At 45.6% G+C, this 26,783-nt stretch overlaps 1 protein-coding gene across 2 annotated transcripts in view; it reads left to right on the forward strand.

Annotated features, from left to right (window-relative positions):
* Positions 1–26,783, forward strand: part of SLC9B2 (solute carrier family 9 member B2) — a 368,958-nt gene that overhangs the window by 133,297 nt on the left and 208,878 nt on the right. For both annotated transcript variants that reach the window (XM_086961576.1, XM_086961577.1), the window contains exon 3: positions 23,333–23,513. In XM_086961576.1, coding sequence (XP_086817702.1) covers positions 23,333–23,513 — 181 coding nt within the window. The remainder of the gene's footprint in view (positions 1–23,332; positions 23,514–26,783) is intronic.

Here is a 26,783-nt window from a genome sequence, read left to right on the forward strand (position 1 = left end):
GCGCGAGGGGAGCGGGCACAGGGTATTTTGCAGTACATACAGCATTCTTGGTAGCATCACCATTTTTGCAACCGCTAGTCGCCCCATGAGGGAGAGAGGGAGCGTGTTCCAGAAGGATACAGACTGCTGCAGGGAGTGAAGCACCCGATCAGCATTGCGGGCCGCAACTGCTCGTCAGACGAGGCCACCTGGATTCCCAGATACCGGAAGGCTTCCAGCTCCCATCGCAGCCCTAGACACGGTAGGCCCACACCCGGATCCACAGCACAGCCCGCCAGGGGAAAGATCAGGGACTTGCTAGGCCAGTCCTCAGAGCGGGCCGACCCAAGCCGAACTCTGGCCCGAGGTGCTCCGTACAGGACCCGGATCCAATCGCAAAACACGGGCCCCATCCCCGCCAATTGGAGCACCTCTAATAGATACCCCAGCTGACAGTGTCAAAGGCCTTGGCCAGGTCTACCGACACCAGGACCTGGGGTTCCTCCCTACCAAGCACCTCATGTAGGACATGGTTCAGGCGCCGCAGGTTCATTGCGGTGTTGCGACCAGGGATAAATCCACACTGGTCCTGGTGCACCAGCTGCGCCATGTAAGGCGCCAGCCGGGTGGCCAGTAGTCTGGTAAGGATTTTCACGTCCGTATTAATCAGAGTTATAGGCCGGAACGCCGCAGAATCGCAGCCATCCCCTCCCGGTTTTAGAATCATACAAACCTCCCCCTGATTCATGGTGGATGGGAGGGCGCCACACTCCAGTGCCTCATTATAGACCTTCCCGAAGGAGGGGGGCGAGGACATCCTCAAATGACTGGTAGAATTCAGGCGGGAAGCCGTCACTGCCCAGGGCCTTAGCCCTCGGCAGGGCGGCTAATGCTACTCTGACCGCTCAGTTCCTCCGCAGCCTCCTTCGAGAGGGCCTGGAGTGTCAATCCCTGGAGGTAGGGCCGGTAGGAGGCCTCCATTATCGAGGGTTCGGCAGTATACACCGCCTGCAAGTGAGATCGAAGGACTCCAAGAATATCTGACTCCGAGTGCACCATGCCCCCAGCAGGATCCCTTAGAGCAACTATCCGCTCCGGGGCGGATTCTCTCCTAAGAATCCAGGCCAGCAGGCGACCAGACTAGTCCCCCTCCATTTTTTGGACAACTTCTGAGCACCCTCCTCATTCAAATGAGTCTCCTGCAGACACGCAATGAGTCTCCTGCAGACATGCAACGGAGACCCCATGGCGCCGGAGGAAGGAGAGGACCCTGTGTCTCTTAGTACAAGTGCCCAGTCCGCGCACGTTACAGGTTAAGAATTTGTAACCCATAATCGGTGAGTACGCCCATCTGGGCTGCTATGTGCATTCTCTGCGATCCGCCACCCATGAGTCCGAACAGTAGTACACTTGATGCCTTTAACAGTGCCCCTCAACAACAACACCCTCTCTCCTAACCATCGGAACACATCAAACCCCAATAGAACAATAGAACAAAACCCCTCCCCCCCCCCTCCCCCTCCCCAGTTCCCTACGGGACCCAAGTCCAACGGCAAAGTCTTTAGGCTCAACCAAGTGGAGCAGTCCCAAGTCAGACATTGCACCAAAAGACGCACCCCCAACCCACCATACAGCCCCCATCCAGCAAGATAAATGTCCACCGTCCCGCCCAGCATCAGGAGGTCAAACACCCCATGCCCGGGTATCAACAGCAAGGCTAGGACAACCTACAGGCCGCCCATGTTAAAGAAAGACAATGCTCAGGCCGCATATCACCTCAGGACGGGACCATCTCTGCCAGCGACTCAGCTCCACCAGTCTCCGAGACTACCGAGGCCGTGAAGATCGTGTCCTGTATCGTAGCTTGTAAGGTATCCGGAACCAGTACATCCCCAAACCCGGGTGGGCCCAGGCCCCGGGCCCAGTCTCCGCCGGCAAAGGATCCAGGAACATAGCCCCGTCCTCACCCACTGTTATCCTGGGCTCCTCAGAAGTCGCCGACCCAGACCGGCGCCTGTGCCTGCCGTGGCGCCGCCGCGAAGGGCGAGTTCCCCACGTCTCTCGGGGCCCCCGTGTTCTCCTGGTGGAAGGTCGTCGCCTCTAATCTCCAGCCACTCCCACACCTCCGCTGGGGACTCAAAGAAATGCGCCTTCCCCTGCGAGAGCACTTTGAGTTTGGCCGGGTACAACAGCATGTATTGCAGCTTCATCTCCTGGAGCTTTTGCTTTACCTCCAAGTAGGTTTTTCTTTGCTCTTGGACTTGTTGGGTATAGTCGGGGTAGATGGCCACCCGGCTGTTCTCAATGGTGAGATCCACTGATTCCCTCACGCTCGCAGGATGCAATCTCGATCCCTATAGTTCAGGATCTTGGCGATTAACGCCCGTGGGGGAGCCCCAGGACGCGGCGACGGGACCAAAGCCCGATGCGCCCGCTCGATGACAAAGACATCCGAGAGGCCCCTTGGACACAGCGTCGTCCGGATCCAGGTCTCTAAGAATCGCTCCGCATTACCAGCCTCCAGCCGTTCCGGCACCCCCATGACCCTTATATTGCTGCGACGAGCCCTCCGCTCCAGGGCATGCGTCGTGGCCGTGAGGTGCGTGACCGCCTTTTTCAGAGAGGCTACTTCACCCTGGAATTGTGTGATATTACCCTCAGCGTCCGAGACCTTATCCGCAACCTTCCGGAGATCTGTTCGCAATAAGTTGACGTCGATGGAAACTGTCTCAATCTGCCGCTCCAACGCAGTGCGTGAGCCTTGTATGGCCTTCAAGAGTTCCACCCGGGAGGGTTCGCCAGAGCCATTCGCCCCCTCATCTTGACCCGACTGGCGCGCAATCCGCTGCGAGGGCAGCCGCTGGGTGCGTGATAGTATTGGGCTGCGTGGAGCGTGACATCCTGTCCTTGCGCTTTGCCAGGACCCGAAGCGTCTCGACTAGCACTCCAGAGGGGTATCCAAAGCCTCCCCCAGCTACGTTTGCCCTGATGCGCGGCGTAGGCCAGTCCCCCAGGGCCAGTGCACTGCCTACTGATGTCTTCAGCTGCCAAACTCCAGGTGTCCCCATGCTAGTAGTCGCTAGGAGGGGGTCCCCAATCTTAGCGGTGCACTGTCATCCGGTATGAGGGAACCTGGCAGGAGGTACAGAGGCCAGTCTCCCTCCAAGCTACCAACACCACCGCCGGGGGGGGAGAAGCTGGGGGCGTCAATGCAAGATACCTGCTAGGCGGTCAGGTCGTCCCCAGAGGGAAAGTGAAGCGACGTCGCCCAGGCCAGCCCCCAGAGCACACACCACAAGGGGATTGTCCGTGGGGAACCCCAGGTCACCGGCGCTGTCCAGAACGCGTTGGCCGTCTCCCCCACGCCGGACCTCCCAGGACCACCAGGGCAGCGTCCTCAGGGGCAGTATGGAGCTACAGTCAGGCCCCACTGGAGGCGCCCAAAAAAGGAATGGGGCCCGCCAGATGTAGAACGGTGATATCAGGCAGCACACAACACATTCTCCTTTCCAACGGCAGGGTCCGGGGCAAGCAGGCGGTCACAGAATGCAGGCTCTTTGCGCCGGTCTGGTAGCCCGGTCTATGGCCACTCACCACAACGCCCACAATCACGGCCTCACGGGCCCCCAGGCCCTCCACCAACAAGGTCCCAGCGGGGTGGCGCGCCGGAGTGCGCCAGCACGGGGCAGCGAGCCCTCCAACCAACAGGCCCCCTTGTTGCGTCCAATGGCCGCACCTCCGTGGAAGCGAGACGCCGGCTCAACGGGGGAGGGGGTTGCAAACTAGGTCTTGTGTGCCCCCCAGTGCCGCTCTCATTCCTGCTGCCGCAGACTCCGGACCAGCCCTCAGGGCAGAGGAGGTCCCCTCCAGGCAGCGCTCACCAGATGGGGAGGCCCCCACACCGTCCTCAAAGCAGCGTCCGGGGGGAAGGGCGGCCATCGCGTCTCTCCCCTCAGCCTCCGGATCTGCAGATCTCGCCGGCCGCACACAGATCCCTCCAAGGCGGAGCCTCAGATGGCAGCGGGCTCCGCTGTCCTCAGAGCGGCACCTCGACCTCCAGGGACCGCAGCAAGGTAGGTCCGCCCCTTCGACACCACTCCGGATTAGGCCGCAGACCCCGGCCTCACGTAGGCAGAGGTCCGGCTTTCACAGCGTCAGCTCTTCCTGCGAGGATACTCGCGGATTCCCTCTGCCGTCGCTCAGGAAAGGGGCTACCAGTGGGAGAGGAGCCCTCGACTCCCGATTTGAGTATTGAGAAGCCCAAATAGGATAAATAAAAAGGATTTCTGGGTCCAAAGTCCGGGAGCTGGTGGAGCTCATGTCCTGTCGGCCATGCTGCTTGGCCACGCCCGGAAATGCAGATAATTAGAGCAGTTCAGGCGCAGTAGGAGAGAAGGGGAGGAACAGAGTAGTGGATGTTGGCCGGGTGAAATAAGGGCATAGGTTAAGATCCCCAATATTTGTTGAAGAGGTGAATTTTGAGCTCTTTTTTAAAGCTGGTGTAGGAAGGGTTACATCGTAGGACTATGGAAAGGGCATTCCAGATTTGTGGGGCATATCCTGAGAAGGAGCAGGATTGTGTGGATTTCTTTTTGTGCAGGGGTGGGACTAGCAGGAGGGTGTTGGTGCTTCTCATTGGTCGTACGCTGCCCGCTTTGCAGAGTTTTTGGGCGAGATACAGCGCAGAGCTCGAAAATTCCACTCGACCGCTCGCTTAGGCGAGCTAAATTGAACAAGGTCGAGCTCGTTTAGGTCCTACTCGCCCTTTCTGGCGAGTAGGAAAACAAAACAACTTTTGTCCTCTGTCTGTGAAAACGGAGCAAATGTGACGAGAACAAGATTTAAAGGCATTTTTATTGCGCACAAAGTTAATGAACAATAAAGATGACTTTAAATCTTGTTATCTTGTCACATTTGCTCCGCTTTCAGAGACGGAGGTCAATTAGGTTGCAGTTAGGTTGAGGAAATTTTTTAAGGTACTAGTCCTGCAGGACTAGTACAATTTTTTTGATTTTTCGAGCCCTGCAGCGGTGAGTATTGATGGAGGGCTTTGTGTTTTATACATGCAGTTTTGTAGGAGGATCTACCTTCAATGGGGAGCCATTTCAGAGTTTTGAGAGCTGGGGAGATGTGGTTGAAACGTTTGCTGCTGTAATGAGCTTGGCTCCAAGATTGAGAACAGATTTGAGAGGAGCAAGGTGGACCTTGGAGTTTTCAGAGAGGATGGCGTTGCCATAATCAATTCTCGAGAGGACCAGAGATTGAACAACTAATTTAAAGTCGTCAGTTGGGATAAAGGGTTTGATTTTCTTAAGGTGACGGAGCGTGAAGAGGGCTCCCCTGGCCGAGTTTTTGGTGTGGACATTGAATGAATGAAATGAAAAGACGATTTATATAGCGCGATGGCTACCTTAAGGCGTCCCAGCGCTTCAGATGGTCGGAGCGGAGACAGAGCCGCAGAGAGTTACTCAGGTTTGTTAAAGTGTCAGGTTTTCATGTGTCTACGGAAGGTCAGTAGTCTGGGCTCTGATCTGAGTGTGAGGGGGAGCGTGTTCCAGATCTTGCCGATGTTATAAGAAAGTGAACAGCCTCCGCACCTGGCTTTCTTAACTCGGGGTACTATGGTGAGGTAAGAAGCCCCCTAAGGTGTCTGTTAGGGTGGTAGTCAGTTATAAGGGTACAGTTGATGATGGGACCCGTTCCCCAGTAGGATCGGTGTGTGATGCACATAGCCTTGAATTCAATCCTTGCTTTTACTGGGAGCTAGTGGAGGTCCTTCAGTCGGGCTTTAACTGAGGTTCTACGAGGGATTTGAGAAGGGTCCTGGCTGCGCAGTTCTGGATAATTTGTAGTTTGTTCAGGGTGGACTGTGAAGCCTGAGCTATAGGGCGTTTCCACAGTCCAAACGGGATAGAATAAGGCCTTGCACCATAATCCGTCTGGAGTGAAAAGGGAGAAGAGGGAGGATTTTGCGCAGTAGTCTCAAGAGCCCAAAGCAGATGGCAGATAGTTTTGCAGCCTGATGATTAAAATTGAGTGACTTATCCAGCCAAATGCCGAGGCTTTTGATTACTTCTTTGGGTGGAGGGGGAGGGCCCAGGCAGGGGGGCCAGATTGGATCTATGGTCTTATCCATGGTGTTTACAAGGAGCATAAGCTCTGTTTTTCCCCATTTAATTTTAAACAGAAGGATGTCATCCATGAGGTGACTGCTTCCATGCATTTATATAGGCCATGGTGTAAATTAAAAGGGGGGTCTAGAGCCACTACCAGCTGTGTGCCGTCCGCATAGGTGACAATGTTTACTCCAAAGGGGCGGACGACCTCAGCCAGTGGGCTCATGTAAACATTAAAAAGGGTGGGGCTTAGGGAGGAGCCCTGTGGCGCCCCACAGTTCAGAGGTTTGCTGGGCGAGATGTGTTCTTTCTCGAATACCTGGAAGGAGCGATCAGAAAGAAAGGACCTAAGCCAGGTGATTGCCTTTCCCGAGATACCCACCCCATTGAGTCGGTGGAGTAAAATGTTGTGGTTTACGGTGTCGAAGGCTCCTCCGTTACCTGCAACCAGGGCCGTTTCGGTCCCATGAAGGGGTCGAAAGCCTGTCTGAGATGGATCGAGTCTAGTATTTGACTCCAGAAAGTTTGTCACAACTGAGTTGACGTGTTTTTCAAGGAGTTTGCTGAGCCAGGGTAATAGGGAGATGGGTCGGTAGTTGGAGGGGTTGTTCTGATCTAAAGTAGGTTTTTTTAAGAGGGCCTTAACCATAGCTTGTTTCCAGGGGGGTGGGACAGTGCCAGTGTGTAGGGAGGTATTGAGCAGGTCCAGAATAGTGGGTGAGATGTGATGGAGGATTGGGAGGAGGATGCGTGGGGGTGCCGGGTCTTTTGGTGAGCCTGATTTTACCTGCTGCATAATTGCCTCTAAGTTGATGAGGTCCAGAGGAGGGAAGTGCTCAAGTGTGGCTGGGGAAAGTGGCGCTTGATCCCGAGAGTAGCTTGTCAGAGGGGCGTGGTGGGAGAAAGAAGAGTTAATTATTTCGATTTTGCAGAGAAAGAATTCTGCTAGGTTGTCACAGTGGGCACAGACATTGTCATACTCCTTTGGATTCTCTGGTAGTTGGAGGAGGGATTTCGCTATCCGGTAGATTTTCTTGGGTTGAGAGGCTGCCTTATTAATTTTTTCCTCAAAGTACGTTGCCTGCGCTAGTTTGATGCAAGCTATGTGGGTTTTGATTGCCACTCTGTAGGCATATTGAAAGTTAGGTTCTTATCAATGTAGATGCCAAGAGATTTTATGGAGTTGGACGGGGTGATTGAACAGTTGAGGCCATTAAGGTCGGAGATCCAGGATTGGATGGGGATGGGGTTCTTTCTAGGGGAGAAGAGCATGATTTCGTTTTTTTTAGGGTTGAGTTTAAGATGATTTGATTGGAACCAGGATTGAATCTTGGAGAGGGTATTATTAAGATGAATGATGTCAGAGCGGGTTTTGATCTTGTAGTAGAGTTGGGTATCATCAGCATAGAGGTGGTATTGGATTCCGGCTTGTTTTAGAATGAGAGTGAGGGGTTCCATAATGAGGTTGAAGAGGGAGGGAGAGAGAAAGGAACCCTGAGGAACTCCTAGGGAGACCGGAGTAGGGTTAGATAGGCAGTCATGAATTTTGATTTGCTGTGTTCGATGCTGGAGGTAGGAGACACACCATTATGTGGAGTGGTGTGGCTCACTGGTTAGAGGCGGCAGACCCAAGAGCAGAGGACGGCCCGGGACCAGGGTTCAATTCCCGACGCGGCAGGGTCGTGGACCAGGGTCAACGGACTCGATAATTCTCACCTCGGTGCCTACTCTAACCAGGGATCACACTCGGCAACTCTGGGCATTAGCTTGCCTCATCTCCACAACGGCCCCCCACATACGCCGGGGATGCCTGGTTTCACCTTGGAGATACCCAGTAGGGACCATCTCACAGGGAAAGCCAGGACGGGTTTCCCAGCGGTCTTCTGCGCAGAGATACTCCTTCGGGAGTCGATTCTAGCGCATTAGAAACCCACAATTAATTAATTAATTAATTCATTAATGGACAGTATCATTGAGGCCGAAGCGGTCTCTGAGCACATTAAGTAGGGCAAGGTGGTTGACTGTGTCAAACGTTGCGGAAACGTCAAAGAGGATAAGTATGCAGGACTCGCCGATGTCAAGGTAGTGGTGGATCTCATCAACAATGTTTAGAATGGCAGTTTTGGTGCTGCAGCCTTTCCTGAGCCTGATTGTAGGGGATCTAGTAGGTTGAAGTTTTCAATGAGTGTCTAATTGGTAAAGGACACATTTTTCAAGGGCTTTGGAAAGTAGGGGAAGGTTAGAGATAAGGCGGAGGTTGTTGAGGTCATTGGGGTCGGCATTTGGGTTTTTCGATGATGGAGGTGATTCGACCAACTTGGAGGGAGAAATGGACTAACCCCGTGGCCAGGGAGGTGTTGATGATATTAGTCCAGAAAGGGGAAATGATGTGTTTGAGGTCTTGGACAAGTTTGGAAGGGAGTGGGTCATTTGTGTGAGATGACAGTTTTAGTTTAGCAATGATGTTAAAAACTTTGATTTCAGTTACATGGTGGAAATTGTTCCAGGAGGCATTGTTTTTGAGTTGGGGGTCAGGGTGTTGGATTCTAGAGGTGCCATAGTGGGAAAGTGTGAAGAATGGTTCTGGGGAGGTGTGGAAGTAGGTAAGTATGGGGTGTAGTTAGTATGAGGTGGTGATGTGGGCAAGTGAAAGGTGGGATCAGGGGATGTGAGGACTGTGGAATGAATGTTAGAGGTGATGTCAAGAGAGTGTACGGAGTTGGTTGGGATCTGCGATGAAAGGAAGGTTTGGTCAATTTTGGAGTTTTTTTTTTCAGAGAAAAAGTGGGCAATTTTGTCACATCTAGCAATAGAGGCTATCAGCTTTGGAGGAGCGGAGGAAGTTTGGTTACGAATGATGTTGAACAATTTTTTGGGTCTGTTTTTGGCCCAATCAAGTTGAGTACGGAAAAAGGAAGCCTTTTCGTTGAAGATATGTTTTTTGTATGTGGATCTAGTTAGTCTGAGGCGTGCCAGATCTGAAGGCAAAGGATGCTGTCTCCATGTTCTTTCCTTTAATCTTAGTGAGCGTCTTTCGCTGTTAAGCTCTGTGTTGTACCATGATTTGGATGGGATATTTCTTTGATTTTTAGTTTGGGCGGGCCATTAGGTCTAGGACATCAGTGACTGATTTATTAAAGTGTTCCGTGAGCTCATCTGCATTTTGGGGGGGAGGAGTGAGAAGAAGCTGGGCTTGAAGTTTAGACTCCAATTCTCCATGGGGAATACTCTTTAAGATTTCTGATCCATTTCCTAGGTTTAATGATTTTAGTCGGTGTTGGGGGCCCATGTTAGATATGGTGAACAGTATGAGGTGGTGGTCGGACCAGTCTATGGGGATGATATTTGACAGGGAGGCCAAATCCTTCTTGGTGATAATGGCATCTAAGATAGCTCCTTTGGTGTGGGTTGGGGACTGGCAGAGTTGAATGAGGTCATTAATCTCAAGAAGATTGTTGAGGAGGGCGGTAGTGGGATCATTGATCATTCAAGTGGAGGTTAAGGTCTCCAAGGAAGAGGTTATTGGAATTGAAAATTGAGGATTGAGTTAGAAGGTCAGATAGTTCTTCAACGAAGGGAAGAAGATCTCCAGGCAGGTGGTAGATATTATGTAGACGAATAGAGTGGGAACCTTGCAATTTTAGTTCAGCTACAGGGTATTCGAAGCTAGTGTGGTCGGGGTTGTTAACAAGGGAGAGCTGCAGTTCATTTTTGTAGATTATGGCTAAACCACCCCCTATTCTGATGAGTCTGTCTTTTCTGAGGATAGAGTATCCAGGAGGGGAGAGAAGGTCGAGTATGCTCGTTGAGTGGTCATTAAGCCAGGTATCCGTGAGGAAAGCAATGTCAATGGATTCGCTAAGGATAGTTTCAGCGATTTCAGTCGCATGTCGGACGGCGGATCAACAGTTAACGAGCATACAGGCTAGAGGTTTGGTGATACTTCTGGAGGGTGGGCAGGAGTTTATAGTGGTGCGTTGAGGTGGGGGTCTAGGGGAGACGGGTGAAGAGGGGGCTCTATTCAACCCCAGGATAGCGGAGATATTAGAGTAGGCGAGAGGTTTGGTGATATTTATAGGGGGTGGGCAGGAGTTGATCGTGGTGCGTTGAGGTGTGGGTCTGGGGGAGATGGGTGGAGAGGGGGTTCTATTCATCCCTAGGATAACGGGAATATTAGAGAAGGCGAGAGGTTTGGTGATACTTTTAGGGGGTGGACAGAAGTGGATAGTGGAGCATTGAGGTGGGGTCTGGGGGAGATGGGTGAAGAGGGGGTTCTATTCATCCCTAAGATAGAGCGGATATTAGAGAAGGCGAGAGATTTAGTGATACTTTTGGGGGGTAGGCAGGAGTGTGGATTGCGGTGCATTGAGGGGGGGTCTGGGGGAGACGGGTGAGGAGGTGGTTCTATTTATCCCTAGGATAACCGGGATATTAGAGTAGGGTAGGGTGAGTTTGTTGATTACTGAACTAGGATGGTATGAGTTGCAGAGTTCAGAGAAGTCGGACATGGAGGGATTTTTCGAAGTGTGTTGAGGCCTATGAGCATTTTTCCAGTTATTGTAATTCGTGGTTTTTTTTTAACAGAGTTTGCGGGGTTAGCACTATTGCGGTGGATATTGGTGTTTAGGGAATTTAAATCTTCTCTAAGTCGAGAGAGTTTAGACGTCAATGCAGAAAGATTATGTTCTAAGTTGCGAAGGGTCTGGGAGATTAAAATGAAGGGGTACTCAGTTGGGGAGTAGGGGAACTGGGAATGTTCTGTGTTAATCGCAGAAGGAGGTCTTTGGTGAGGAGGGTGTGAGAGGACAGTGGGTGGGGTAGAGGGTGGGATACAGCTGTTGGGTGAGATGGTATGCCTTATTGGGGACTGACAATAAGAAAATTAAGGGGATGTGGTTAGAGGAGGTAGGAGGGCGTGAGGGGTGAGGGGAATGTCAGCAGGGGGTTTGATGGGAGGCTTGCTGGCGGATCGGTGAGAATGATAAGATTATGAGTTTATTTGCTTGCATTGTCTGTATTATCATAATATAAGGGAACTTTTATCACTTATATGTGGGCAATTCCACTCCCCCTTTTCCATATGTTCAGATTACATTATGTTTATATTTAGCAGTAAAAGCAAATCTTCAATCCAAATTTCATTGGATAATACATTCTTCCATTTCCATAGTTCCATAGTTTACAGCTGTTTCTTGGCTACCATTAAACCAATGAGGCCCATTTTACAAGTTGTGCATAGCGAAATTAGTGTGTGGTTTCATGCGTCAATTCTGTGAGATACAATTATATTTGTTTCCACATGATATATTTATAGCTGCTGCAATATTGATGGATACGTATGCCATAGGAGAGATCTCTTGCAAAAACAGAAGCAGGCTTAGCACTTGTTACTTTTGTATTGTGAAAATCCATTGTCCAAAATTACAATAAGCTTGAAATGCTCAAGAACAAGAGGAAATACCATCTAAAACCCCTCCTGCTCCGGCAAGGTGGTAATAGTTTTTAAATCAATACCACATAACCACATCAGTGTAAAACATTATACAACATTTCTAAAAATACTCGATTAGTACAAAAAAATACACTTAACATTATCTGTGTTAGAGAAAAAGTTTCAAAAACGTATTAAATATCCACACATACAATGGTAACAAAGCATCAACCTTTACCTCTCAATTACTGTTTCCTTAGACATTAAAAAACTAGTTGTAGAATATATACGTAAATAAAAGTTTATATACAATTCAACATTGTAGTTGTTTTACTTCAATTCCCACATCCAGTTCGTCGTCTGCCTTTCAACCGGCTTCCTGTTCGGAAATCTTCCAAATCCCCTTCACACCTATAGCCTCTTTCATTTCCCCCTCTTTTCCATTCTCTTCCTGCCCTACTTTCTCTTGTTCTTTCTGATCTAAGCTCCCCTGTCCCCCTTTATTCTATTGTTGCTCATTCCACATTTAAATTTTCCTTTTGTTTCGCTATCCTTCTGTCTCCTTTTTTCTGCTCTCGTCTTCTGAAACCCTTTTTATGGGCTGACTTGACAGTTTAGCTGCCTCCAGGCAATTATGTGAGAATCAGTAGAAGAGGGGGTCTTTGGCCCCACCCACATGTTGAGAGCCAGGAGTGTTTGTTTTGATTGGATCAGAAGTTGTCTGCTTTCACAAAAAAGTATTTGCCCAACACACAGACACTTTGTTTATCCAGCTGCCTGAGCTTGCACATTCACGGTCACACACATGCTATTGTAATGCTGTTAAGGTGTGTTAGATAACTAGATAATTTATAGCAGTTTTCTCTGGCATCAGCACAAATGGGAAAAAGGCAGCCATTAATGGTACAAAGATTTTAGGTTCGGCTTGACAGGGCACTCAAATGCCAGACATATTGGCGTTGCCAATGCTTGTTTTTTTCTATTCACTTATCTGTTTTATGTCTCTCCTCCGACTCTTATTCTTTTCAAATAGATGAAATTTCCCAGTCTCTCTTTTTTCATTTAGTCAGCTTCCTTTTTGAACTTTCCATCCTCATTCCCCCTCACATTTATTTCCTCCTTTGTATCCCCTTCTCTCTATGATTTTTTTTCATTCCTTTCTTCATAAAGCCTATCTCTATTCTTGTTTTTCCTATTCCTTCCACTTATTCCTGTCCTCACCCATTTGTATCCTCTTGTATATTTGTGGCTCTATTTTGTTTTTCCTTCCTTTCCCATGTTTTCTTCACCTCCTCCATTTACCCCTTATTTCTTGTACCTGCTTGCTCATTCTTATATGTGCAAATTCTTCACACCCTTGCCTTCACATCTTCTCCATCCCCTCTTTTCCTTTTCCCCTGCTATCACTGGTTACAATGCTCAGCTGTATTTAAACATAAAATTAACGTATTTTCCTTCATCGTGAGAAAACAACAGATATTAGTGCTCCACCTTTCTTAAGTAATTCATGTGTGTTACAGTTCCTTAAAAAATTTGAGGAAACAACATTTGAAAATAAACCACAAGACCGTATTATCATAATTGTGAGAGCACCTCATACATTTCAAGGAGTTGGGTTAAATTCAAGGATAGACCGAAAACAAATGCGCAAGTCACTGCCTGCCCAAGTAGCTTGATTAGCAAATGATAGCTAGTGTACAGAATGATTTATTTAAGGCAACTCTCAGATTAAATTAATTTCTACAGGAGTATTTCGAAAATTGCATAGTACATTAGAGAAGTAAAGGGCTACCTGATGTATGAAATTGCAGTTCCGTTCTGTGATCTATGATTCCTGCATGTTTGATAATCTACACTATCTAGCTCCTAGAATGGCCCAGATAAGATGGACAAAATAGGAAATAGTGGGAAAAAGTTTCCATGTTGTCATCATAGAAGTAACCAAGAACAAATTAAAAGCATTGGCCACTTAATTTCTTTTTGGCGCTAGCAACAGTTAAAATTGCATAGGGGGATTTCAAAAAGAGTCCAGATCTCTCTTTCTATGCTACCATCCCAGAGATTAAACTTTTCAGTGTTTCAGATAATAAGCAGCTTGATATTCTGCTTATGTAGCATCTGGTACTGCTCTTTAACAACAAGATCACATTGCTACTAATTGTTGCTGGGTTAAACCAAAGACGTTGCATGCCAGTAATATTGTTCTCCCAAAAAAACAAGGTGAGGAAAGGCTTGCAGGATTTTCCATAAGGTTGGATTGGTCTAAAATGTATCTGTGATGGGCGAGAAAACTACTGATTTTTACGTAGGAGAGTAGGGGTTTCAAACTGATCTTGTAACTTATAATCATAACCTAGATCCATGTAAAGGAGCAGAATGGAAGTGCTTTTGGGTATAGATAGAAGCCGCTTGAGGAAGAGAGTTTCTCTATTAGCTAATTATATATATCCTCAAAGTTCTACTTTGTAAGTTGCTGTTCTACCCTCTTTTGTTGAAAATAAAGGCAGAAATATAGGTAAGATTAGGAGCTGTAGCTTTGCCTCCATGATTTATCACAAATCTGCTGAAGACTCCATCTTGTTGACACATCACTGTCACACTCTTTCCAAACTATCTATCATATTTTATATCGTCCTTCCAACAAATCTCCTGGTATTTGAGGTTCGAAACCCACTCCAAGACAGTAGACTCTAAAATTATATTGCTTCTAAAGTTCTTCTTGGGCAGGTGCTCTGATGGTCTTGCTATATTTATCTCAAATAGAAGACCTGTTCAAATAGCAGAAGTTAGTGTAAACAACACTATCTTGCAGGCAATCGTGTTGGTAGACATGTGCTCAGATTGTTGTTGTTAAGACATTGATTGTCATTAATATAAATGCAACTTCTGTAAGTGATTTAAAAAGATAACATTTAGGAGCATTGTGATTCTAGTAAATTCAAGGAGTTAAGTGGCTTACACCCTATGGCTGCATTTTCTGGTGTTTGTGACTTTAAATCTAAATTGATAACCACAATAATAATTATGATCAGGTGACTTGTTATGATTCATATTTAGGTGTTCAAAAACTTGATACTCGTAATCCAAGAATGGATCATCTGGGAGAAACAACTTTTGCCTGAAACTCAACATTTCAATGTTCGTGCCCTTATGGGTGGTTGGGGGGTGGGGGTGGGGCTGCATCCTGATGTCCAAGCCAGCGGCACACATGATTTTCTATATAGGAATGATATTGTAGATTAGATATGTGTATGCTTGTAGATGTTTGCTTATTGTTTTGACAATAAGGAAATGCACAGGTTAGTCAGTGATCACCATCTACTGTCTGTAAAGATACACCTCTATATTAGGACTGCCAAGCAAAACATATGCAGTGGAGCTATGGCAAATACCAATCAACTGATACAAATCATGTGGGTATGATATGATTTAGTAAAAACATTCTGTTGATAATATGAACAGGGAAGTATGCCAAGGATTACTGAAGATGATGGTGTCTAGTGACATAAACGTTATGTATTGGAACAAGCTAGTGGATTCTTTTGGCTTTCTTATGTCATGAAATATTGACATTCATTAAAAGGCCGGCAAAATAACACAGGAAGGGGAGAACAGATGTTCCATTCCATGTTTTTCAAAAAATGTAAAACTAGAGATGTTTGCTTTGAATAGAAAATGATGAAAGCTATGTATGCAAAAGGAGTATAAAAGCATTTATGAAGAGATCAAACTTAAAACAAAAACACTGGAAATTAGTTTGTGAAGCCCGTGTGCAATCTAATAAAAATTGTTGAGCCACCATTTTTGAGATTTGTAATCCAAAGGACTCTGGTTGGTTTTGAATGTTCATCAGTTGGATAATTAATTGGCTCCTGAGGTTTGGGAAGTTTTTATTAGGGAATTGTATTCAAGGGATGGCTGTAACACAGTATTGAGCTGGAGTCCAGGTTAGATACTTCAGGTACGGGAAATGGGTCCTATGACAATTTCCAAACCTGTTCAGTACATTATGTGGGCAGAGTCTTTGAACGGAGCCAGTCAAATGGCACTCCTCCACCCAATCATTTAAACCATAGCTTTGTTTAAATTGCATGAAACCTTTGGAGATGCACAACCTACACTGTATTGTAACAATTTCTGTCTCTTGAATTGTAACAATTTCTGTCTCTTGAATCAGGTCCCTGTTAGTTTGGTGAGCATCCATTTTACATCCACTGTATAAAAGATTTGACCCAGCAAGACTAGAGAATGACTGAATGAAGGTTTTGCTGCATGGTGAGGTTAGGGTTGTCATAAAACTGTTACTAGGTGAATTGGAAATATGGGTTGTCGAAAAATGATATGTTATGTTCTATCTATTTTGTAAAGCGCAATAAATCACACCAGAAGGTGAATCTCATCACTCTGCCTCTTTATGTATTACATCTACTCATTAAAATAACCAGGTTTTTAGCAATTTCTGAAATTGAGTGAAGTCCACATGAACTGCGAAGGTAACCAGGAAGTTGATTCTATGCCATAGGTGCGATATAAGAAAAAGCTCTGACCCAGTATCTTGAGGCAGGAATCAGAGTAATAGACAAAAGCGCCATGTCGCTGGATCTCAATGTGCGAACGGGACAGTGATGATGAGGTTTGCCCTTCAGATACTGAGGGAGTCTGCCTAGTAGCGCTTTGTGGATGAGGCAACGTAGCTTAAAAAAGATACACGTTCTGACCAGCAGCCATTGGGGAGACCTGAGGATGGTGGCAGAGGGAGAGCCTACTGGAATGTTACAAACTAATCGGGCAGCCGTATTTGGAATGACTTAAAGTATCGTTAGAAGAGTGTTGTTGGCTGCCATAAGCAAGGAGTTGCTGTTATCCAGGCGACTGATTTTCAGCACACGGACCAGTGTTTTCCTGGTTGAGGCAAGAAGCCAGGGAAAAACTTTCCTCAGGAGACGCATGGTAGAAAAACATATTCCTCTTGTCACTGCTACATGACTTTTATTGGTCCATTCATAGTCAATTTTTATACTGAGGTTTTTTGCTGATTGACTGAGGCACAAGGTGATTCCCAATTCCGCAGGGCACTAGTCAGGGAACCAGAACCAGAGATGTTGCTCTTTATCAAACAGCAAAACCTCTGTCTTCTCATTATCCAACTGAAGACAATTCCTGGACATCCAGGAAGCGATAACTCTCATATAATTTTCAAAACAGTGCCAAGTACCCTCAATGTCCTGTCTTTTAGAAATGATCAGCTATGTATTATCAGCATACAAAATTACTTTGAAGCCATAGTATTTAACAATCCGTGCCAAGAGAGCAACATAGATATTAAACAACGCTGAGCTCTGCAAAGAGCCTTGGGGTACTCCCTTGGTGAAAGGGACCTGGTGAGATTTATTAGGACCCTCTGTGGGGATTTGGGTCTGACCTTCCAATAAAATCAGCTTACCACTGCAGGGCGGGACCTCAGACACTGATCTCATGCAGCCTGCTAATCAGGACTGCATGAGAAGCAGTGTAAAAAGCTGCAGAGAGATGCAGTAACACAAGCATGTCAGGGGCACCAGCATCCAAAGAGAGACTAATGGAATCAGTGATTGCCACCAGTGAAGTCTCAGTACTATGAACTGCTTGCGAATCCCTATTGGGAGGTGTCAAGAATCACATAATCTTCCAAAAACGACAGTAAGCTGTTTGTTTATATAATTTTCAACTATTTCCCTAGGAAAGGCAGAAGAGACACGGGGCAAAAATTATTAAAAATGTTGGGGTCCGCATTTGTTTTTTTCAAAATCAGGACAGCTAAAGCAGTCATCCAGCCAAAAGCATTTTAGAGATAATTTAAATAAAGACAAAACCGCAGGGGCTAACAGGGCTGGTAAAATGGCTGCAGTCCTGGGGGGACAGATGTTCATTGGGGAGCCTGATTTAACTTTAATCAAAGATATTGTAACTTGGTCTAGATTAAGAGGCACAAACCTATCCCAAAGTGGAGGATAGGTATTATATAGCAACCTCGAAAGGATGGAATTGGCCTGCTTCTGATTAGTAAGAAATGTCCTATAAAGCGCCTCAACTTTTTTGTAAAAAAAATCTGCTGAGAAGTGCAGAGTTGTTGAGAGGAAGGTATATCTGAGACACATGCATGGGGGCGGATAAAGTCATTATGTCTTTATAAAGTTTTTTAGAGTAATAACCTGCATTTGTTATTCGATTACAGATAAAACTCCTCCTGGTCTTTCTGATAACCGCGTAATATTCAGTAAGAGCAGATTTAAAGGCTACTTTATCATTTAGAGCCTTTGTAACTCACCAGTTTCTTTCCTATTTTCTACACCCTGCTTTCAGCAGGCGTAAATCACTGAGGGCATGCAGACTTGAAGAGGTCTGTTTTTAAAAATTTTAAGGGTACAATTTTGTCAAATGCCGTTGACTAGACAAGGTGATAATTATCTAAAGCCACATTAATGTCTATTTCTGTGTTGCGGTTCCCCAAGGCACGGCCATAGAAACTTTTTCCAGTGTGATGTTTGTCCAAACTCTGTAAGACTGATTTTTAGGTCTCGCGACCTATCAATGCGCGCAAGCGGAGCGAGAATTCATGTCGGCAAAATCCTCTTCAAACCAAGGGCTTTCAGCCCGCGGTTTTCTTTAAGTTCACGTGAATCACGTGATTAAACAAGCACGCGCATCTGCAGCATTTCTCCTACACAAGGCTCGCAAAAGGCTCTCCTCCCTCCCCACATCAAAGGCATCAATCACCCTCCCACAGGCTTCCCCAGCGCTGCCCCGCCCCCTGCTTCACGGCCAGGCCATCTGTTCCCTGCCAGACCTCTCACACCTCAGTCACAGCATGCCTGTCCGTCTTATTTTTAGGTCTCGCCTTATCTTCTCTCTGCTCTCCCCTCACTTTTTATATTTAATTAGCAGCAGCAGCATTCAGGCCGTGCAACCAGAGCACTTCAGTTGGTGCGCAGCCCCCCTCCCAGCACTGCCTTGTTACTCTTGGCAGCCGTGACTCCCTAAACACTTTTTATATTTAATTAGCAGCAGCAGCATTCAGGCCGTGCAACCAGAGCACTTCAGTTGGTGCGCAGCCCCCCTCCCAGCACTGCCTTGTTACTCTCGGCAGCCGTGACTCCCTAAACATTTTTTATATTTAATTAGCAGCATTTCATATAATGTGTTTCCAGCCTGAGATATTCATCGCTTTTTGATCCTCGCGCCTTTTCCCTTTCAGTTTGAAGGCTCGAGGTCTCCTTCACGCTTCACTACTCACAGCGTATTTATTTTACATTAGAGACTCGTGCTGCTCTTCGTGCTGCTCTTCGCGCTCCACTGCGCGCAGAATATTTACATTTGGTTGGCAGGCTCGTGTTTGTTGGCAAGTTCGTGTTTCTGTCAGCGCCCTGCCTTTTAGCTGATGCATTTTCACACGAAATGGCGTGTATGTCATGGGACACGCGCCTTTTGATTCCCATTTGTTTTCTACCATGAGCCCAGAGGAGGTTAAAATATTCCCCTTTCCCTCTCTGTGTGCTGCCTTAATACACTGTGGCAAGAGAGGGTCTGGATTTTACATGCAGCTTTCTTTGTAATGCGATCCGAATACATTATGCTTTGTTTCATTTGCAACATGCACTGGCGAGCCATGGGCATGCTGCAGCTCTCGAGTTATGTAACTGCTGCTTTCAAGCTTGTGAACAGAAGCAGCTCGGTTGCAAGGTAAATAATAATTCAACTCCCCACACACACACCCCCCAACACACACAACCCCCCGACAAACACAACCCCCCCACACACGCAACCCACACACACGCAACACCACACACACGCAACACCACTCACCCACGCAACGCCACTCACCCAAGCAACACCACTCACACAATCAACACAACTCACCCACACAACCCCACTCATCCACGCAACGCCACTCATCCACGCAACGCCACTCATCCACGCAACGCCACTCATCCACGCAACGCCACTCACACATGCAACGCCACTCACACATGCAACGCCACTCACCAACGCAACACCACTCACACATGCAACGCCACTCACCCACGCAACACCACTCACTCACGCAAATCCACTCACACCCACGCAGTGCCACTTTTAGCCACACAGCACCACTTTCAGACACAGAACGCCACTCATACCCACGCAAGCCCACTCATACCCACGCAAGCCCACTCTCACACACGCAACGCCACACTCACCCATGCAATACCACTCACACACGCAACGCAACTCACACAAGCAACGCCACTCACCCACGCCACACCACTCACCCACGCAACGCCACTCACCCACGCAACAACACTCACACATGCAACGCCACTCACCCACGCAACGCCACTCACTCAAAGCCACTCACACCCACGCAGTACCACTTTCACCCACACTGTGCAGTGCACAATAGGTCTTGCAGTAGGAAAGTTGGAGCTATTGGTTTTGTAAATGACAAAGCCCTTTATGTTTTTAAAATGAAAACAAAAATAAAAGGCATTGTTATTTGCAATTGTAATAGCTTCAACTTTCCTACTGCGAGACCTATTGGCAATGCCAGTGCTTGTTTTCTAAATCCACCTGCTTAGATGTATTGGACATGGCAATCCAAAACTTGATAGACTTGAGGGTCATTCCAAGGAGGAGCTGTTTCTAGTTCAAGTTTAAATATACACATTTCCACCCAGTTCATCCATAAATGACTCAATGATTTAAACCTTATCAAGTTTGCGCAACGCAGTAGCAACTCTGCCGCCAGGTCTGGATTCCCTGTCCAGTTCTGACCAGTTGGTAGTTGTCTGGCAGGGCCAAAGAAATACAGGGCATGGCAGTTTATGCAGAAACAGAAGTCAGGGGAAAGTGATGTCAATCGGTCCCAGACTTCTGTAGCATGTTTCGGAAGTGACCTGATGTTACAATAGATGCCCAGAAGAGGGAGCTGGGTCAATGTTTCCCAAACCCCTTCCAGGGGCATCAAGCAACATATGGATAGGAAATTAGATGAGGAGTTTACATCCAATCCATATCAAAATAACGTTTTTTGCCAAAACCAAATTCCCACTCAATGCAACCCCCAAAAGACAAAATGCAGTGATTTGAATTTTTTTGAATTTTAATTATTCCATCATCTCAGGCAGGATTTCGTACATCATGTGGCACTATTGATAGCATCATGGCTTGTGCCTCAGAAGATGTCAATATTTGTATGCTATATAGAGCATGGTCTAGTCTTTGACTAGGTTAATGGAAACGTCCCTGGGGAATTGGTTTAATTAATTAATGTTATGGGCAGTCCAGATGTTATGTTATCATACATGGGCCCAGTTGAAGCAATGGTTGCTAATTCAGTTTCTAGATGAATCACTACATGCAGTGGCCTATATCAGGGATTTGTCTCACTCCTCTGCTTTTGAGCTTGACTTGAACACTGCTGATCATTCTAGCTATTCTATAGAGGAGTTTACAGTCCCCCAAGTTTGACTATACATATAATATCTCATGACAGTTATTTTTGTGTTTACAGCAAACCATGAGTGCCTTAGACACATTAGGTAAGATATTACATTATATATCAGTCAATTCCAAGATTGTGGTTTTCAGGGCTAAAAAGGTTAATGAAAGGTGATGGAGCATTAGCCTTTGCCTGTTGTAAGACTGAAAGAGTTTCATCTTACAGTTATCTTGGTTTGTGGATTGCATAACTGAGCAGAAATAGAGGCTGCCGTTCAGTAGTAAAAATCGGAGACCGCTCCCTTAATCTTGCTCAAGGACGCTTTTTTGCTAATTGGAAAGTCCCTCCCTACAACCTATTTCAAAGTTATAGATGATTTGTTTCTAGAAACACTTTATAGTCAGTCTAGTGTCCTGTGTGGACAAGGCATAAATGAAACCATTGAAATGTTTTTTTTTAGTTGAAAGTTATAAAAATAATCATATATCTACTTAGAATTTGGATAGCTGGGAGACTTAGCCTGACGTCCTCCATTTACTATGTTGGCCCCTCACATAAGGTTTCAGTGGTCTCCATATTTTCTTTAAACAGGGCATCCTTTCGGATATATTTTGCTTGTTTTATAATAATTTTAATGGAATATAAGCCAACACATCTTATGTTATTTAGTATGCAGGTGCTGGTGATATGTAATTATGTTTATTTGTTATAAATTTTTAATGCATATAAGTTGGTTAAGTCAACATCTGGTCAATGATACAGATTTTTTACACACAAGCCAACTTAGAAGGGAGAAGAGGATGTTGTGATTAGTCAATTTCTATAATGTACCTAAAAGAAGCTTGACGTAGATCTTTTGATGGTATCTATCAATTTTAACAGCTGATATCACTGGATTGTCTCGAGCACATTTGATGTAAATTGGAATAATCTTGGCTCCATGTCCCATTCTTTTCTGCTTTTTCCTCTTCTATTCTCTACCCTTGATGTCATTCCCTCCCCTTGATGTCATTCCCTCCCTCCTTCCTTCTTGTCCTGCTCTTTCTTCCTCCTTCCCCTTTCCTACCTTTCTCACCATCTCTGTTTTATCTCACTCTCTCGTTGTATCATTCCACCCATGCTGGTTCTTTCCCATTAATCCTGGTTCACCTCTTCGTGCAGATGATTTTTTTGTTTTGGGGGTTGATGTGGAGGGTTAGGGTGTTGTGTTGCCATAAATAATAACTAATGAGGCAGATAGCATTCATGCATTACCCCAGCCACCTTCTACAAATGCAGTTGGAGGCTGACTGTACCTGGCTAGAGATTTTGCTCCGATTAATTATGTACTGCAGCAACAAATGATGGACGGAATGCTGAATCAATCAAACACTCACCCCCGCCAATAGATCTGGGTTCAATCCATTGTTCTTTTGCTCACTAAACCACCTCTGTTTGGACCCAGCCATATGCAAATCAATCTTGACCCTGCTCGTCATGGAAATAGTCCAACCCGAACTGCCAAGCCAGGTCCTCCCTTGAGTGGAAACAAGCATCCTGGGACTGGTTTCGGGGTATTGCCCCTCATCAGCCAGGCCAGCTTGACGTCAGTGGCACAGCGAACAAGGGATCCACTTCTGGGCATATCCATCCCACTTAAGGCGAAAGGTGCTGCAGCAACTAATAATGGACGGAATGCTGAATCAATCAAACATTTACCCCCAGTCAAGAGATCTGAGTAAAATCCGTTGTTCTTTTGCTGACTAAGCCACCCTATTTTGGACCCAGCCATATGCAAATCAGTCTTGAAAAAACCTAAAAATAGTTTTTTCCTAGTCAGTTCCATTACACAAACTGAACTACAGTTTGCAAGTCAGTTTGCAGCCTGCCTCTAAAGAGACAGTCCAGTCCTATCTGGCAGGCCACATCACTGCTGAATAACTCAAGAAACCCCAGGTGCATGCCGGCCTTGTGAGGTGCACCCTGATGCTTTATGGCGCATTGAGTTTGGGACAATGAAGTGAAGTGCTATCTGTAGAAATAACTAGTGAATTAATTGAAGCGATCCCTCCATAACGTTGTTTCACAAATGACAGAAACTCTTCATTAATTTAAGAGTTAGATCCTGGATGTACTGGTGCAGAAGGTATTTTTACCACATGCCAGTCCTTTGTGTTTCAGTGGATGGGATTTGATTTGAGTTTTTGTGTAAGTCACCTGATCTCTCCTTGCATTTGAAGAATATAATTCCAGTCCCCACTTAGCTTCTTGAATAATAAAAATGTATCGGATGGATAAGGCTAGCATTAAATGGGAAAACTTAAATTTTCTTTCCTGCAAAATAAATAATGCATCATTTGTATTTTCCAGGACGCAGATGCCTTCAACGTCAAAGCAGTTGATGGACATGGGCCTACAGAAGAAAGCGCTCTGTTGAAAAACTGTTCACAGCCACTGCCAGAACTACCAAAAGAGGAGAAGCGTTGTAGAAAATTAAGGGAAATATTTGCATGTCCGCCGCAAGGGATTCTGGCCCGAACAGTGACCAATGGTAATTTGCAGTCAGTGAGCCAAGTAGAATTTTGGTCAATTAGTATTTCTTCTGATCATTCAATAACAATACAAAAATAGCTAGAAAAAACAGGTTAAAATATTGGAACAAAAACATTGAAATGTATTTACATCTTTTTGGATTGTTTTCTTTTCTAAAACAATGTGGTATATTTTATCAGGAGGAACACGAAGTTGACATCCTCTCACAAGAAATTTCAGAGGAAACCAGGAATTAGATTGACCAATACCCATTAGAGAAAAAAAATAGAAAGGTAGTTGTCAGGGAGGGGGAGAGGATTGTCTGAGGGTGAGGATACTTCCATTACAGTAGACAAAGGAGCTTTGGCATTAACAATTCACCCCCGAAACTATTGAAGGTGTTTTTCCCCATGTTCTTTATGTTTGCCACTTTGGAGGGCGAAGTCTTTTCAACCTAGTATTTGGTTATGGATTACCTTACTAATAGACCACAAACTTGAACCTTCTGTAGACCGGTTTAGGGCAAATTTGAAATCCATCCTGTTCTGCCAAATACTTTAGCTTTGCAACTTGCAAGTGATAGGTTTACGTGGTGCACTACATAAATGTTATCAATTATTCTTACTAAAACTATCACCGAAATATAGATGTAAAAAATCAGGCTAAGGCTTAAAAAATGCCAATACACACATTACCAAAATGTTGATGCAAGTTTAGAAGGGTTGCTAAATTTATGATCAGTTGAATACAAAATACTCGTAGACAGTTTTCTGCTGACTCAAATCACTTACTTTAAATTATGAGTACATACATGGTACCTGGCCGCCATAAGCATGTACACATTTAAATTGAATGCTAGAGCCAAGTAAGTGTAAAATATAAAAACGGTGTCCTTTGCAAGGTACCAGTTTCTGCTGGGTATACTTATAATAGCTTGTAGTTCAAAATAGAACCTGAAACCACAGGTTGCTGTTTTGTTGCAGTGACAGGTCTTGTCACTGTAACTTGACTAATTGATATCCATTTTATCAACCACTCAATGATGACAGTCGGAATCAGGCTGTGCGGACAAGAAAAGAACGGTATTTATGGTATTAACCTAAAAGTTAATAACTCAATTAAAAGGAATACCTTTTAGCTAGTTCCCTGTTAAAACACTCTATTATTAAAGAAAGCATAAAAGACGGAAAACGTATTTGACGCTGAAATGTGCATTTGCGTTGACCCGACACCAGTATAAATGGATGCAGTGGGGCTACCTTTATTAGGATTTCCGTTCTCGTCAGCATCTTTCCTTTCCATGACCTCCACATAACCATGGCCCTGAAGAGAAAAGGTCTTGAAATGTCATCCATGCACTGGGAAAAAAACTTACTGCAGTTAGGGGACATTTGTTTTGTTTATTTCAAGAAAAGTTGCTATCTGTGGATGTCCGTTTTGTAAAGATAGGACCCACTATGAAATTATGTATGTCTTTTAATAAGTCCATAAGAACGACCCCTGGCCTGCTGGTGCGCCTCATCCAACCGCTACAAGCCCAGCTTCTACCAGTCCAACATCCTGGCTTCTAGAAGTGGAGCCTGTTGCAAGGATCCCAGTTTGCCAGATGCATACACCACATTTAACATAACAGTCTGTTTTTAAGAAAAAACAAAAGTGGTGATAAGTCCTCGTCACGGCTGACCTGCAGTCAATTTGCTACATTGTTTTTCACTAAAGCTCCCCCAACCCCCAAAATACTTTCTGCCATGGAAGCATGTTGGTGAACAGAAAGCTGCCGCCATCAAACTATACATTTAGCCTGCATGCCAGTCTCCCAGTGATTGTCTTCAGTTGATAAAGTTGAACATGCCAGTGTCTCCCTCTATAGCCAATACCCTCCCAGTTTGACCCCATCCTTATTTTCATCCCTTTCTCCTGCCTATTTGACATCACCAACCTCCTGTAATGAGATCCAAAATCTTGCTCTTTGGTCGGGCAGCATGCTGGTGGCGCGTCATGGGTGCCCCCTTCTGTCTCCTCCATTCACACGTTCACAAGAAAGTGGAAGCAGTGACAGGACGGCCAGGAGGACACGTTGCCATCCAAATGGTGTGCAGATGTACACATTTGTGCACGCTAACAGAGACCCTCTTGGAGAGTTATTATACACAACTGCATGGAATGGGCGGTGGGATACTAATACAAGTGGCCTTCAAAAATGACATTTCCAGAGTATAGTCATTTGTTTAAGTATGCAGCAGTAAATCATTAGGCAGGTCTTAATTTTGTATCTTTACGCTGTGGCACCATCAAAGGCATTTACCTGCAAAATGGGGGAAGGCAGGGACATTTTAGGGCCCCTGGGCAAGTGAATTTTGGGGGCCGAGGTTCAGAACAGCTTTGAATAGATGATTCAGTTTCAGCTCTTTCACGCCCCCATTGGCCAGGACACTGGCAGTAGTACACGGGCGCACTTGCTGACATTTTAAATGTGTTTACAGCTAATATTCAGCGCTAGTGATGTGTGTTTTCAATGCTGTAACACCGCATCAGCTCACTGATATTACTGCAAAAAATCTCTCTGACGCCCTTTCACTTCTCATATGTCAGGTTCTTTCTTGATCAAAAATAAACTTTTTTTTTACGGATGTTGGGTGAAACATAAACACTATGTCAGAAACGTTTCCCCTTTGGGTAAATTTGTCACACAACAACAGTTATTGCCCACACACTTCCGTACATGAATATAACTTTTGGACAGCAAACAGAAACATATAAAGAGTATAGGTGATCACCTATATACTCTTTATATGTTTCTGTTTGCTGTCCAAAAGTTATATTCATGTAAGGAAGTGTGTGGGCAATAACTGTTGTTGTGTGACAAATTTACCCAAAGGGGAAACGTTTCTGACATATTGTCGTCTGGTACCCTACCCCTTTGGCTAGTGGGTCCCTCTCTTTTATTAGTGAAACATAAACACAACATTTCTCTGCAAAATGTCTGTAATAGACTCTCACATCACCCACATTAAAAATAAATAAAGGAAAACGGAATTTAAAACAATTTGTTTAAAATTCCGGGCAGGAATCTCTGCAGAACAAAGCTGGTTATATCAGTGGGCCCTACTGAAAGGCTGGGGCCTTAGGCCAGAGCCCACTTTGCTCATGCCTTAAAATGTCTCTGGGGGAAGGTAAAGGTAAGTAATAAGCTACGGGAGAACAGTGCCAATTGAAACGGATTTGGGCAATGAATAAGCTGTTAGTTGGTCATTATGAAATATGTTTTATTTTGTAATACATATACATT

Source organism: Lissotriton vulgaris, chromosome 3_1 (assembly GCF_964263255.1).
Source record: "Lissotriton vulgaris chromosome 3_1, aLisVul1.2, whole genome shotgun sequence".
Lineage (NCBI taxonomy): Eukaryota > Metazoa > Chordata > Amphibia > Caudata > Salamandridae > Lissotriton > Lissotriton vulgaris.